The sequence below is a fragment of the Oncorhynchus keta genome, chromosome 18 (genome assembly GCF_023373465.1).
Source record: "Oncorhynchus keta strain PuntledgeMale-10-30-2019 chromosome 18, Oket_V2, whole genome shotgun sequence".
NCBI lineage: Eukaryota > Metazoa > Chordata > Actinopteri > Salmoniformes > Salmonidae > Oncorhynchus > Oncorhynchus keta.
Genome location: NC_068438.1, coordinates 2,650,215 through 2,663,254, shown reverse-complemented (window position 1 = coordinate 2,663,254; position 13,040 = coordinate 2,650,215). Strand labels below are relative to the sequence as shown.

At 42.1% G+C, this 13,040-nt stretch overlaps 1 protein-coding gene across 2 annotated transcripts in view; it reads right to left on the bottom strand.

Moving 5' to 3' along the window:
• ano7 (anoctamin 7) overlaps positions 1 to 13,040 on the bottom strand; it is a 51,916-nt gene that overhangs the window by 21,030 nt on the left and 17,846 nt on the right. For both annotated transcript variants that reach the window (XM_035791454.2, XM_052467175.1), the window contains 6 exons: positions 10,365 to 10,508; positions 10,069 to 10,206; positions 9,652 to 9,750; positions 5,462 to 5,564; positions 5,244 to 5,355; positions 5,066 to 5,120 (listed from right to left, as the gene is read on the bottom strand). In XM_035791454.2, the coding sequence (XP_035647347.1) occupies positions 5,066 to 5,120; positions 5,244 to 5,355; positions 5,462 to 5,564; positions 9,652 to 9,750; positions 10,069 to 10,206; positions 10,365 to 10,508 (651 nt within the window). The remainder of the gene's footprint in view (positions 1 to 5,065; positions 5,121 to 5,243; positions 5,356 to 5,461; positions 5,565 to 9,651; positions 9,751 to 10,068; positions 10,207 to 10,364; positions 10,509 to 13,040) is intronic.

Genomic DNA, 13,040 nt, shown 5'->3' with positions numbered 1-13,040 from the left:
AAAGAGGTGGGGTTTCAGGTGTCTCCGGAAGGTGGTGATTGACTCCGCTGTCCTGGCGTCGTGAGGGAGTTTGTTCCACCATTTGGGGGCCAGAGCAGCGACCAGTTTTGACTTGCCCTAAAATCTGAGCTACTATCTTTAAGCCTTTGTCTGGGAAAAATGTATACATAACTGTTATAGGGGTCCCTCGGCTAACCTCCCTTGTCTACCATCCTCCATCGGCTAACCTTTGTCTACCATCCTCTTCTCGGCTAACCTTTGTCTACCATCCTCCCTCGGCTAACCTTTGTCTACCATCCTCCCTCGGCTAACCTTTGTCTACCATCCTCCCTCGGCTAACCTTTGTCTACCATCCTCCCTCGGCTAACCTTTGTCTACCATCCTCCCTCGGCTAACCTTTGTCTACCATCCTCTCTCGGCTAACCTTTGTCTACCATCCTCCCTCGGCTAACCTTTGTCTACCATCCTCCCTCGGCTAACCTTTGTCTACCATCCTCCCTCGGCTAACCTTTGTCTACCATCCTCCCTCTGCTAACCTTTTTCTACCATCCTCCCTCTGCTAACCTTTGTCTACCATCCTCCTTAGGCTAACCTTTGTCTATCATCCTCCCTCTGCTAACCTTTGTCTACCAACCTCCCTCGGCTAACCTTTGTCTACCGTCCTCCCTCAGCTAACCTTTGTCTACCGTCCTCCCTCAGCTAACCTTTGTCTACTGTCCTCCCTCGGCTAACCTTTGTCTACCATCCTCCCTCGGCTAACCTTTGTCTACCATCCTCCCTCTGCTAACCTTTGTCTACCATCCTCCCTCGGCTAACCTTTGTCTACCATCCTCCCTCGGCTAACCTTTGTCTACCGTCCTCCCTCGGCTAACCTTTGTCTACCGTCCTCCCTCGGCTAACCTTTGTCTACCGTCCTCCCTCGGCTAACCTTTGTCTACCAATCTCCTTCGGCTAACCTTTGTCTACCATGCTCCCTCATCTAACCTTTGAGCACTCGAGGAGTTAACTACACTATATATATAAAAGGATGTGGACACCCCTTCAAATTAGTGGATTCAGCCACAACCATTGCTGACAGGTGTATAAAATCACACAGACATGCAATCTCCATAGACAAACATTGGCAGTAGTGGCACCACCATAGCATGCCACCTTTCCAACTACTCAGTTTGTCAAATTTCAGCCCAGCTAGAGCTGCCCCGGTCAAATATAAGTGCTGTTATGAAGGAAGTGGAGACATCTAGAAGTAACAACAGCTCAGCCGCAATGTTATTCATGGTTTAGACTAGGCGCCTTAGTTCCAGTGAAGGGAAATCTTAACGCTGCAACATTCAATGACATTCTGGATGATTTTGTGGTTCCAACTTTGTGGCAACTGTTTGGGGAATGCCCTTTCCTGTTTTAACATGACAATGCCCCCGTGCACAAAGTGAGGTCCATACAGAAGTGGTTTGTCGAGATTGGGTGGAAGAACTTGACTGGCCAACACAGGGCCCTGACCTCAACTCCATCGAACAACTTTGGAACGCCGACTGCGAGCCAGGCCTAATCTCCCAACATCAGTGCCTGACCTCACTAATGCTTTTGGAAGCAAGTCCCTGCAACAATGTTCCAACATCTTGTGGAAAGCCTTCCCAGAAGAGTGGGCAGCAAAGGGGGGACTAACTCCATATTAATGCCCATGGATTTGGAATGAGATGTTGACGACCAAGTGTCCACATACTTTTGGTCATGTTTTGTATCTATGTACTTAATTTACTAAATCAGAAGTGTTTATCCTGGGTGACCTAAATTATGATTGAAAGTGCTTTGGACAATCTAATAAACATGTGTAATGATCAAAACCGAACCCAGCTGGTGACTAAGCCTACACGCCCCAACCCTAGAGATCCTTCAAAGTCCTCTTTGCTTCATCTTATTTTAATTAATATTATTTTAATGAATACACCAGAGAAATATGTTTCTACTGGTGTTTTCTCCCAAGACATTAGTGATCATTGCCCAGTTGTGATGACAAGCCTCTTGTCATCACAAAGAGGAACTTTAAAGAGGAACTTTAAAAACTTCAGTGAACAGGCTTTTTTACATGATCTTTATTTTAGTGACCTTGATTATATTTCAACTATCTCTGAAACTGATTTGGCTTTGAGTCTCTTTGCAGATGTATTCAACACTATTGTGGATAATCATGCTCCTTTCAAAAACGGAAGGGTTAAAGGTAGATCGAATTCCTGGTACACTCCGGAATTATCAGAAGTCATTTATAAAAGAGATGATGCTTGGGTCAAGGCCAGGAACACAGGCTTATGCCCGGACTGGCAAGCTTTTATGCAACTGAAAACAAATCAGAAAGGCTAAATCTCATTTAGGTATCGCTCTTTCAGATTGTAATGGGAACCCATCTAAATTCTGGAACACTGGAAAATCGCTGAAGGGTTCAACTTCCTCTATACCACAACACATTCATTCAGACACTAGCCTCATTACAGAAATAAATGCCATCATTGATGCATTTGATCACCATTTTATCTCTTTGTAAGAACTTCTAAGTGTATTCACAATGATATTGTGCTGGGAGTCCTGGACGCTTTGCGAGCAATAAGAAATCCACAGGGGCTGACAAATTAGGTCCTGGTCTGCTTTAGTGTGCAGCGGCCATAATTTTTAGCTCAATACCCCAAATGTTTTATTTAACGTTATCAGGACATTTTCAAAAAGTATGGAAATCAGCTCTTGTGCTGCCACTCCAGAAGGCCTTGATAGTAGTGATCTAATCGTATCATCCCATTTCAAGTCTTCCTTGTCTAGCTAAGATTCTCGAATCCTTGGTAAATGTACATTTTACTTTTTGTTATCTGAGAAATGTATTTTGAATCTAAATCAATCAGGGTTTAGGCCTGGGCATAGCACAATTACAATAACCACTTTAGTTGTTAATGATCTTGTCAATGCTTTAGACACTAAAATGAAATGTGCTGCTTTGTTTGTGGACCTGTCAAAAGCTCTTGATACTGTTGATCATGCTATTTGATTGAACAAGTTGTCCTGCGTTCTGACGCAGAAAATCGCGATGGATGGGGTTAAGTCTGAATTTCTTGAAGTGCATAAAGGTGTACCACAGGGGTCAATTTTGGGGCCTGTCCTCTTAAGTATTTACTGTGCATTCGGAAAGTATTCAGACCCCTTGACTTTTTCCACATGTTGTTACATTACAGCCGTATTCTAAAATTGATTAAATCGTTTGTTTTTTTCTCAACAATCTAAACACAATAACCCATAATGACAAAACAAAAACAGGTTTGTATACATTTTTGCAAATGTATAAAAAAATGTACATGAGTACTCAAGACCTTTTACTCAGTACTTTGTTGACGCACCTTTGGCAGCGATTACAGCCGTGAGTCTTCTTGGGTATGACGCTACAAGTTTGGCACACCTGTATTTGGGGAGTTTCTCCCATTCTTCTCTGCAGATCCTCTCAAGCTCTGTCAGGTTGGATGGGGAGCGTTGCTGCACAGCTATTCTCAGGTCTCTGCAGAAATGTTTGATCAGGTTCAAGTCCGGGCTCTGACTGGGCCACTCAAGGACATTCAGAGACTCCCGAAGTCACTCCTGCGATGTCTTGGCTGTGTGCTTAGGGTCCATTATCCTGTTGGAAGGTGAACCATTGCCCCAGTCCTGAGCGTCCTGAGGTTTTCATCAAGGATCTCTCTGTACTTTGCTCCATTCATCTTTCCCTCAATCCTGACTAGTCTCCCAGTCCCTGTCACTGAAAAATATCCCCACAGCATAATCCTGCCACCACCATGCTTCACCGTAGGGATGGTGCAAGGTTTCCTCCAGACGTCACACTTGACATTCAAGCCTAATAGTTCAATCTTGGTTTCATCAGACCAGAAAATCTTGTTTCTCATGGTCAGAGTCCTTTAGGTGCCTTTTGGCAAACTCATGTGCCTTTTACTGAGGACTGGATTCCGTCTGGCCACTCTACCATCAAGGCCTGATTGGTGGAGTGCTGCAGAGATTATTGTCCTTCTGGAAGGTTCTCCCATCTCCAAATAAGAACTCTTGAGCTCTGTCAGAGTGACCATTGAGTTCTTGGTCATCAAGGCCAGCTCTAGGAAGAGTCTTGATGGTACCAAACTTCTTCCATTTTTAAGAATGATGGAGGCCAATGCGGCAGAAATGTTTGTTTGTTGGTACCCTTCCCCAGATCTGTGCCGCGACACAATCCTGTCTCAGAGATCTTACGGACAATTCCTTCGACCTGATGGCTTGGGCTTTGCTCAGACATGCACTGTCAACTATGGGACCTTATATAGACAGGTGTGTCCCTTTCCAAATCATGTCCAATCAATTGAATTTACCACAGGTGGATTCCAATCAAGTTGTAGAAACATCTCAAGGATGGTCAATTGAAACAGGATGCATCTGAGCTCAATTTCAAATCTCATAGCAAAGGGTCTGAATACTTATGTAAATAAGGTATTTCTATTTTTTATAAATAAGCAAACATGTCTAAACCTGTTTTCGCTTCTTCATTATAGGGTATAGTGTTTAGATTGAATAGGATAAAAAAATATACATTTTAGAAAAAGGCTGTAACATAACAAAATGTGGAAAAAGGGAAGGGGTCTGAGTACTTTCCGAATGCACTGTATAGTGTTTAATGTGTATTTTATATTGAATTATACAGGTCGCATTTGGAAAAGAGACCTCTATGTCTCAATATGCTTTCCCTGTCAAAATAAAGGTTAAATAAAAAAATTATGTTTTTGAAATTGCCACAACAAACATTATTTGATCAACATTAGTAGAAGGACATACTATAATGGTTATAGGAACATTTGGAGAAAAAAATCAAAATGTTTGTTTATGACACTTCTAGAATGTGTTAACCAAACCTTAATGGAGAAAACATTATAGATATGTCATGGGAACATCCCTGGGAATCTCTGACAAACGTTCAGGTAATGTTGTGACTAACGTTCTGGGACTCCAAGGCTAACTAGAAATTGTTTGCTGGGAAGTTAAGTACGTTTTAGAATGTAAGAACAACACTCACATCCTCATTCCGTATTCCCAATAGCTTGTAGTAGTTGCCAGGGTAACCAACAAACCTGCAAAACATAGGAGTTTGCTGAGGATGAGACATATTTTCATTGTACTGTGAGGGTCTATAAATACAGGACCTTTCAATACATAAGGCTCATTTGTGCCTTGACGTTGTTTGATTTACTCACCGGCCTTTGAAAAAGGAAATGTAGACCGGGGAGGAGTAGAAGTTGACAAACTGGAAGATGAAGACCTTGAGAATAAACATGTCCTCATATTTGGTCTGTGTGCGGTGCATCTCTGTTGATATGACCAAGCAAAATATATGAGCAAACATTGGTAATTAAAACACATATTTATCTTCCATCTGAGCGATGATTGACAAGAGCCGGACTTGCTGACTCACCCCAACGCGTTAAGACCTGGGCAAGGTAGATGTAGACCCGGGAGAGCATGAGGATCACCAGAAGGTTCAGCACGGACCCTGTAAGACTGGCTATCCGACCAGCCTGCCGAGATAGGTATTCTAAAATGGGTTAAATTGTTTTTTTCCCTAATCAATCTACACACAAGACACACAGTACACAAAATAATGACGAAGCAAAAAAAGTTTTAAATATGACATTTACATATGTATTCAGACCCCTTTACTCAGTACTTTGTTGAAGTACCTTTGGCAGCGATTACAGCCTCGAGTTTTCTTGTGTATGACACAACAAGCTTGGCACAACTATATTTGGGGAGTTTCTCCCTTTCTTCTCTGCAGATCCTCTCAAGCTCTGTCAGGATGGGGAGCGTAGCTCAGTTGGTAGAGCATGGCGCTTGTAACGCCAGGGTAGTGGGTTCGATTCCCGGGACCACCCATACGTAGAATGTATGCACACATGACTGTAAGTCGCTTTGGATAAAAGCGTCTGCTAAATGGCATATATTATTATTATTATATTATGTTCGATCGGGTTCAAGTCTGGGCTCTGGCTGGGCCACTCAAGGACATTCAAAGACTTGTCCCGAAGCCACTCCTGCGTTGTCCTGGCTGTGTGCTTAGGATCCTTATCTTGTTGGAAGGGGATGCTCCTTCGCCCCAGTCTGAGGTCTTGAGCACTCTGAAGCAGGTTTTCATCAAATATCTCTCTGTACTTTTCTCCGTTCATCTTTCCCTCAATTCTGACTAGACTCCCAGTCTCTGCCGCTGAAGAATATCACCACAGCATGCTGCTGCCACCACCACAATGCTCCACCGTAGGGATGGTGCCAGGTTTCCTCCAGATGTGAAGCTTGGCATTCAGGCCAAATAGTTCAATATTGGTTTCATCAGACCAGAGAATATTGTTTCTCATGGTTTGAGAGTGTTCTGGTGCCTTTTGACAAACTCCAAGCGGGCTGTCATGTGCCTTTTACTGAGGAGTGGCTTCCGTCTCGTCACTTTACCATTAAGGCCCCAAATGGGCCCCGAGTGCTGCAGAGATGGTTGTCCTTCTGGAAGGTTCTTCAAATCAAATCAAAGTGTATTTGTCACGTGCGCTGAATATAACAGGTACCTTACAGTGAAATACTTACTTACTTACCAATAGTGCGAAAAAGATGTGTGTGAAGAAATAAAGCAATAGTAAAAATACATTTGAATATAAGAGTAGCAAGGCTATGTACAGACACCAGTTAGTCAGGCTTATTCAGGTAGTATGTGCATGTAGGTATGGTTAAAGTGACTATGCATATATGATGAACAGAGAGTAGCAGTAGCGTAAAAAGAGTGGGTGGTGGGTGGTGGGACACAATGCAGATAGCCCGGTTAGACAATGTGTGGGAGCACTGGTTGGTCGGGTCAATTGAGGTAGTATGTACATGAATGTATAGTTAAAGATATTACGCACATAAGATAAACAGAGAGTAGCAGCAGTGTAAAAGAGGGGTTGGGGGGGCACACAATGCAAATAATCCGGGTAACCATTTGTCTACCTGTTCAGGAGTTAGGATGGCTTGGGGGTAAAAACTGTTGAGAAGCCTTTTTGTCCCAGACTTGGCACTCCAGTACCACTTACCATGCGGTAGTAGAGAGAACAGTCTATGACTGGGGTGGCTGGGGTCTTTGACAATTTTTAGGGCCTTCCTCTGACACCGCCTAGTGTGGAGGTCACCACAGAGAAACTCTAGCGCTCTGTCCGAGTGACCATCAGGTTCTTGGTCACCTCCCTGACCAAGGCTCTGCTCCCCCAATTGCTCAGTTTGGCCGTGATCAATGGAAACAAGCTGCACCTGAGTTCAATTGTGAGTCTCATAGCAAAGGGTCTGAATACTTATGCAAATAAGATATGTTTTAGTTTTTGTATAACATTTTTTTTTAAATCTGTCATTATGAGGCTGTAATCGCTGCCAAAGGTGCTTCAACAAAGTACTGAGTAAAGGGTCTAAATACTTAGGTGAATGTGATATTTCAGTTGTTTTTTTTAATACATTTTCCAACATTTCTAAAAACCTGTGTTTTTCTTTGTCATTATGGGGTATTGTGTGTATTATGTGTATTGATGAGGGAAAAACAACATTTAATCAATTTTAGAATAAGGCTGTAACGTAACAAAATGTGGAAAAAGTCCATTCAAAAGTCTGAATATCATTCAAAAGTTTGGTGTCACTGAGAAATGTCTTTGTTTTTGAAAGAAGAGCAAATTTGGTTCTCCATTAAAATAACATCAAATTGATCAGAAATACGGTGTGGACATTTGTTAATGGTGTAAATGACTATTGTATACATACATATATAATGACTATATATACAGTTGAAGTCATACACCTAGGTTGGAGTTACTAAAACTCGTTTTTTCAACCTCTCCACAAGTGTCTTGTTAACAAACTATAGTTTTGGCAAGTCAGTTAGGAAATTTACTTTGTGCATGACACAAGTAGTTTTTCCAACAACTGTTGACAGACAGATTATTTAATTTATAATTCACTGTATCAGAATTCCAGTGGGTCAGAAGTTTACATACACTAAATTGACTGTGCCTTTAAACAGCTTGGAAAATTCCAGAAAATGATGTCATGGCTTTAAAAGCTTGTTGAACATATATATATAGTTGAAGTCGGAAGTTTACATACACCTTAGCCAAATACTTTTAAACTCAGTTTTTCACAATTCCTGACATTTAATCCTTGTAAAAATCCCTGTTTTAGGTCAGTTAGGATCACCACTTTATTTTAAGAATGTGAAATGTCAGAATAATAGTAGCAAGAATGATTTATTTCAGCTTTTATTTCTTTCATCATGTGAATGTTCCCAGTGGGTCAGAAGTTTACATAGTACCAAATACTCATTTTCCAAACTGTTTAATTAAAGGCACAGTCAACTTAGTGTATGTAAACTTCTGATCCACTGGAATTGTGATACAGTGAATTATAAATTAAATAATCTGTCTGTAAACAAGTTTTGGAAAAAATACTTTTGTCATGCACTAGGTAGGCGTTTTTCAGATGGGACATTAAAAAAAGATCCCATGGCACTTATCGTAAGAGTAGGGGTGTTAATCCCAGTGTCCTGGCTAAAATCCCAATCTTGCTCTCATACCGCGGTTACCTAATCATCCACAGCTTAAAATTGGCTCATTCATCCCCCTCTTCTCCCCTGTAACTATTCCCCAGGTCATTGCTGCAAATGAGAATGTGTTCTCAGTCAATTTACCTGGTAAAATAAGGGTAAAAATATATATTTTTTATCAAACTGGGTGAGTTTACATCTTCAATCGCATGTTATAGCGTCACCATGTGGCCAATTGACATGGCATTGCTTGAGAGGGTACGGCCCATGAGACTTTACCATCACGCCAAGTTGCACCCTCCTAGGCCTTACCATTTCACAAGAATTTGCATGTTATATTTCCTTGACTGAAGATGTGTAATCATAATGAATGGCAACAAATACAATAGGGTTTCACCCAGCTTCGCTGCTTGAACCCAAATAATCTAGAGTCAATTGCTGCGCCCCCGCGGACATCTAATTAACATAATAAACAAATCCCCATTCCGATCTGTCTGTTTCAGCTAGAGACATGAGTTTTTGCATGGGCTGTATCTCAGTCCACCGCATCCGCCAATGTCGGCCGTCCACATCTGCTGTGGAAGGTGACAGAGGTACAGTGCTGTTTGTCAGAGTAGAAGAAAATAGCTTTTTTTCTCTCACCAAAATGTCGGTAGCGTCCGTAATGGTTTGGGCTACAAACTAATATGTTTTACTCAACGACCCCCACAAGTGTCACGGGACTCGTCTGATGGTTTCCCGGTACCATGTGAATGGGGCATTTCCATGTCAAAGGTGTACGAATAATTCCATTGTGATTTAGATATTTTTTTTTTGCTTCACTTCAAAGCATACTTAGTTTTGGTTTATTTTTGGACTATGTATGAATCTGTTATTCAGTGTGTTTGTATGGGCATATAGCAGTAAGGGCAAATTCATCAAATATTTTTTTTTCTCCAGTATGTTGTCTGAGAGAGTCTTTAGAACTTGTATGAATCATTGTCCTGATAATGGTAGAAAAACAGTTTCTAATTACACTAGAATGATGCAACCGTAGTGGGTTTTAGGTCTAAAAAGGGACTCACAGAGAAGATCAAGAAGGCATTGTGAGATTTGTAAATGATGATGCTCAGAATCACCCGGTAAACGATGATCGCCACCACAAACATCAGCACTACAGATACCTGTGAGAGACAAAAATGCATCAAAGCTAAAGTTAGGGCTTTTCGGGGATTCTTGATTAATGTTAATTCATTAGTCATTAATTCATGTCATCATAAGTTGACTTCCTATCTCACATGTTATCAGGGATGGGCAACTCCAATCCTGGAGGGCCAGTGTGTGCAGACTTTTGTTTTAGCCCAAAACACCTTATTATACTAATCAAGTGCTTTCTAATTAGTTGCCAGTCACGTGTGCTAGTGCTGGGCTAGAACAGAAATGTGCACCCTTGTGCGATCCCCAAGGCCAGGATTAAAGAACATTGTCCTGCAGCACCTTACCATGATTATGATGACCATGCCGCCGGTCAGGGTGCGGTTGAAGCGCCGTCGCTTTGAGAAGTAAGGCTCCTCTGCACCAGTCACAGGGTTCCGCAGGGTCATGGGCGCTGTGGCAGTGAACTCTGGCCTTGGGCGCTCCTGGGTCACAAAGGGTTAAACGGGAACAACATCCCAAATCTGTCATGCCTTATTGGTTCTTAAAGCTCCATGACAGAAAATCTGAAATTGTGCATCTTAGAAATAGTTTCACATAGTTTCACATACAAACAAAAATAATAGAACCACTGTGATCATACCTCAGTTTCCTGAAACTCTGAACAGTCCCATCGGTGGGCCAGCACTGCACTGGTGCGCTTCCAGTATTCCAGGAAAGTGACAGCCCATAGAGCCATGAAAATACTGAAGAATACCGTTCCCCCATTGTCAAATAACAGCCCTACCTGTGAAGAGAATAGTATGTAGTATGTAGTAAAACAGCATGGGCAGTGCACAAAGTATTCAAACCTCTTGACTTTCTCCACATTTTGTTTTTACAAATTCAATTCTCTCTTTAAAAAAAATGTTTACTCCCTTTTTCATGATATTCAATTGTTTTTAGTAGTTACTATCTTGTCTCATCACTACAACACCTGTACGGGCTCAGGAGAGACGAGGGTCAGAAGCCATGCGTCCTCTGAGACACAACCCAACCAAGCCGCACTGCTTATTAACACAGCACGCATCCAACCCGGAAGCCAGCTGCACCAATGTGTCGGAGGAAACACTGTGCACCTTGCGACCTGGTCAGTGCGCGCTGCGCCCGGCCCGCCACAGGAGTCGCTAGTGCGCGATGAGACAAGGATATCCCTCCCGGCCAAGCCCTCCCTAACCCGGACGACACTAGGCCAATTGTGCGTTGCCCCATGGGCCTCCCGGTCACGGCCGGCTGCGACAGAGCCTGGGCTCGAGCCCAGAGTCTCTGGTGGCACAGCTAGCACTGCAGTGCCTTAGACCACTGCGCCACCCAGGAGGCCCACTTAATTCTCATTTTTGTCAGCGATATACACAAAATAAAGTGGAAGAACAATTCTAACATTTTTGAAAAATAAAACAGTAATATATCTTGATTCGATAAGTATTCAACCCCCTGAGTCAATACATGTTAGAATCACCTTTGGCAGCGATTACAGCTGTGAGTCTTTCTGGGTAAGTCTCTAAGAGCTTTGCACCCCTGTAGGCCCCAGTTTTACTTCAGTGCCTTATTGCAAACAGGATGCATGTTTTGGAATATTTTTTATTTTGTACAGGCTTCCTTCTTTTCACTCTGTCATTTTAGGTTAGTATTGTGTACTTACTACAATGTTGTTGTTCCATCCTCAGTTCTCCTATCACAGCCATTAAACTCTGTAACTGTTTTAAAGTCATCATTGGCCTCATGGGGAAATCCCTGAGCGGTTTCATTCCTTTCTAGAAACTGAGTTAGGAAGGACACCTGTATCTTTGTAGTAACTAGGTGTATTGATACATCATTCATCAGAATTCATAATTTCACCATGAACAAATGGATATTCAATGTCAATATACAAATAGGTGCCCTTCTTTGCAAGGCATTGGAAAACCTCCCTGGTCTTTGTGGTTGAATCTGTGTTTGAAATGCACTGCTCGACTGAGGGACCTTACTGAGGATTGTATGTGTGGGGTAGTCTTTCAAAAATCGTGTTAACACTATTATTGCATACCGAATGAGCCAATGCAACTGCAATTATATGACATGTTAAGCTAATTTTTACTCTTGAACTTATTTAGGCTGGCCATAAAAAAAGGTGTTGAATACTTATTGACTCAAGATAATGTCACGGTTTTCATGTGGTGAAGGAGAGTCGGACCAAACTGCAGCGTGTATATTGCGATCCATGTTTCATCACACAACGTAACACGAATCCAAAACACAAACTCAACAAAACAATAAACGTAGTGAAAACCGAAACAGCCTTAACTTGTGTCAACTAACACACACTAAGGACATCAAGACACTAAGGACATCAAGACACTAAGGACATCAAGACACTAAGGACATCAAGACACTAAGGACATCAAGACACTAAGGACATCAAGACACTAAGGACATCAAGACACTAAGGACATCAAGACACTAAGGACATCAAGACACTAAGGACATCAAGACACTAAGGACATCAAGACACTAAGGACATCAAGACACTAAGGACAATCACCCACAATACAACCAAAGAATATGGCTGCCTAAATATGGTTCCCAATCAGAGACAACGATAAACACCTGCCTCTGATTGAGAACCACTTCAGGCAGCCATAGACTCTCCTAGAACACCCCACTAAGCTACAATCCCACTAAGCTACACACCACATACAAAAACCCATGTCACAACCTGGCCTGACCAAATACATAAAGGAAAACACAAAATACTTTGACCAGGGCGTGACAGATAAGTATTCAAGACATTTCAGCTTTTAATTTGTTATTAATTCCTAGAAACATAGTGTGTAAGCCAGTGACAAAAATATCTCAATTTAATCCATTTTAAATTCAGGCTGTAACACAACAAAATGTAGAAAAACTCAAGGGGTGTGAATATTTTCTGAGGACACTGTACACTAAAACACATACAGTAAGTACAATTAATCATGCCATCACACATGCATGTTGTGACGGCCCTGAATTTTTTTCTGGACCGTATCAGTGCAGCTCCTTCCAATAGGGCGCTTTCCCTTTAATTCCCAATTAAATAGCCAGCATCAGCTGCGCAAAAAGGGGGTTATGATGGAGACGTGACTGCAGATGTGTTCAACCCTCAGTTCCCGAAGCTTCTCTATTCCGTTTGTTTTGTTGCCGTTAAACGTGTGTTTTGTAGCCTAAGAGAGTTTACCCAGGATCGGATCCACTCTTTGCGTCCGTGGACTACACCTCTCCGTGGCCTTTCTCAGCTGGAGATCTATTGGCGGATTGTCTGACT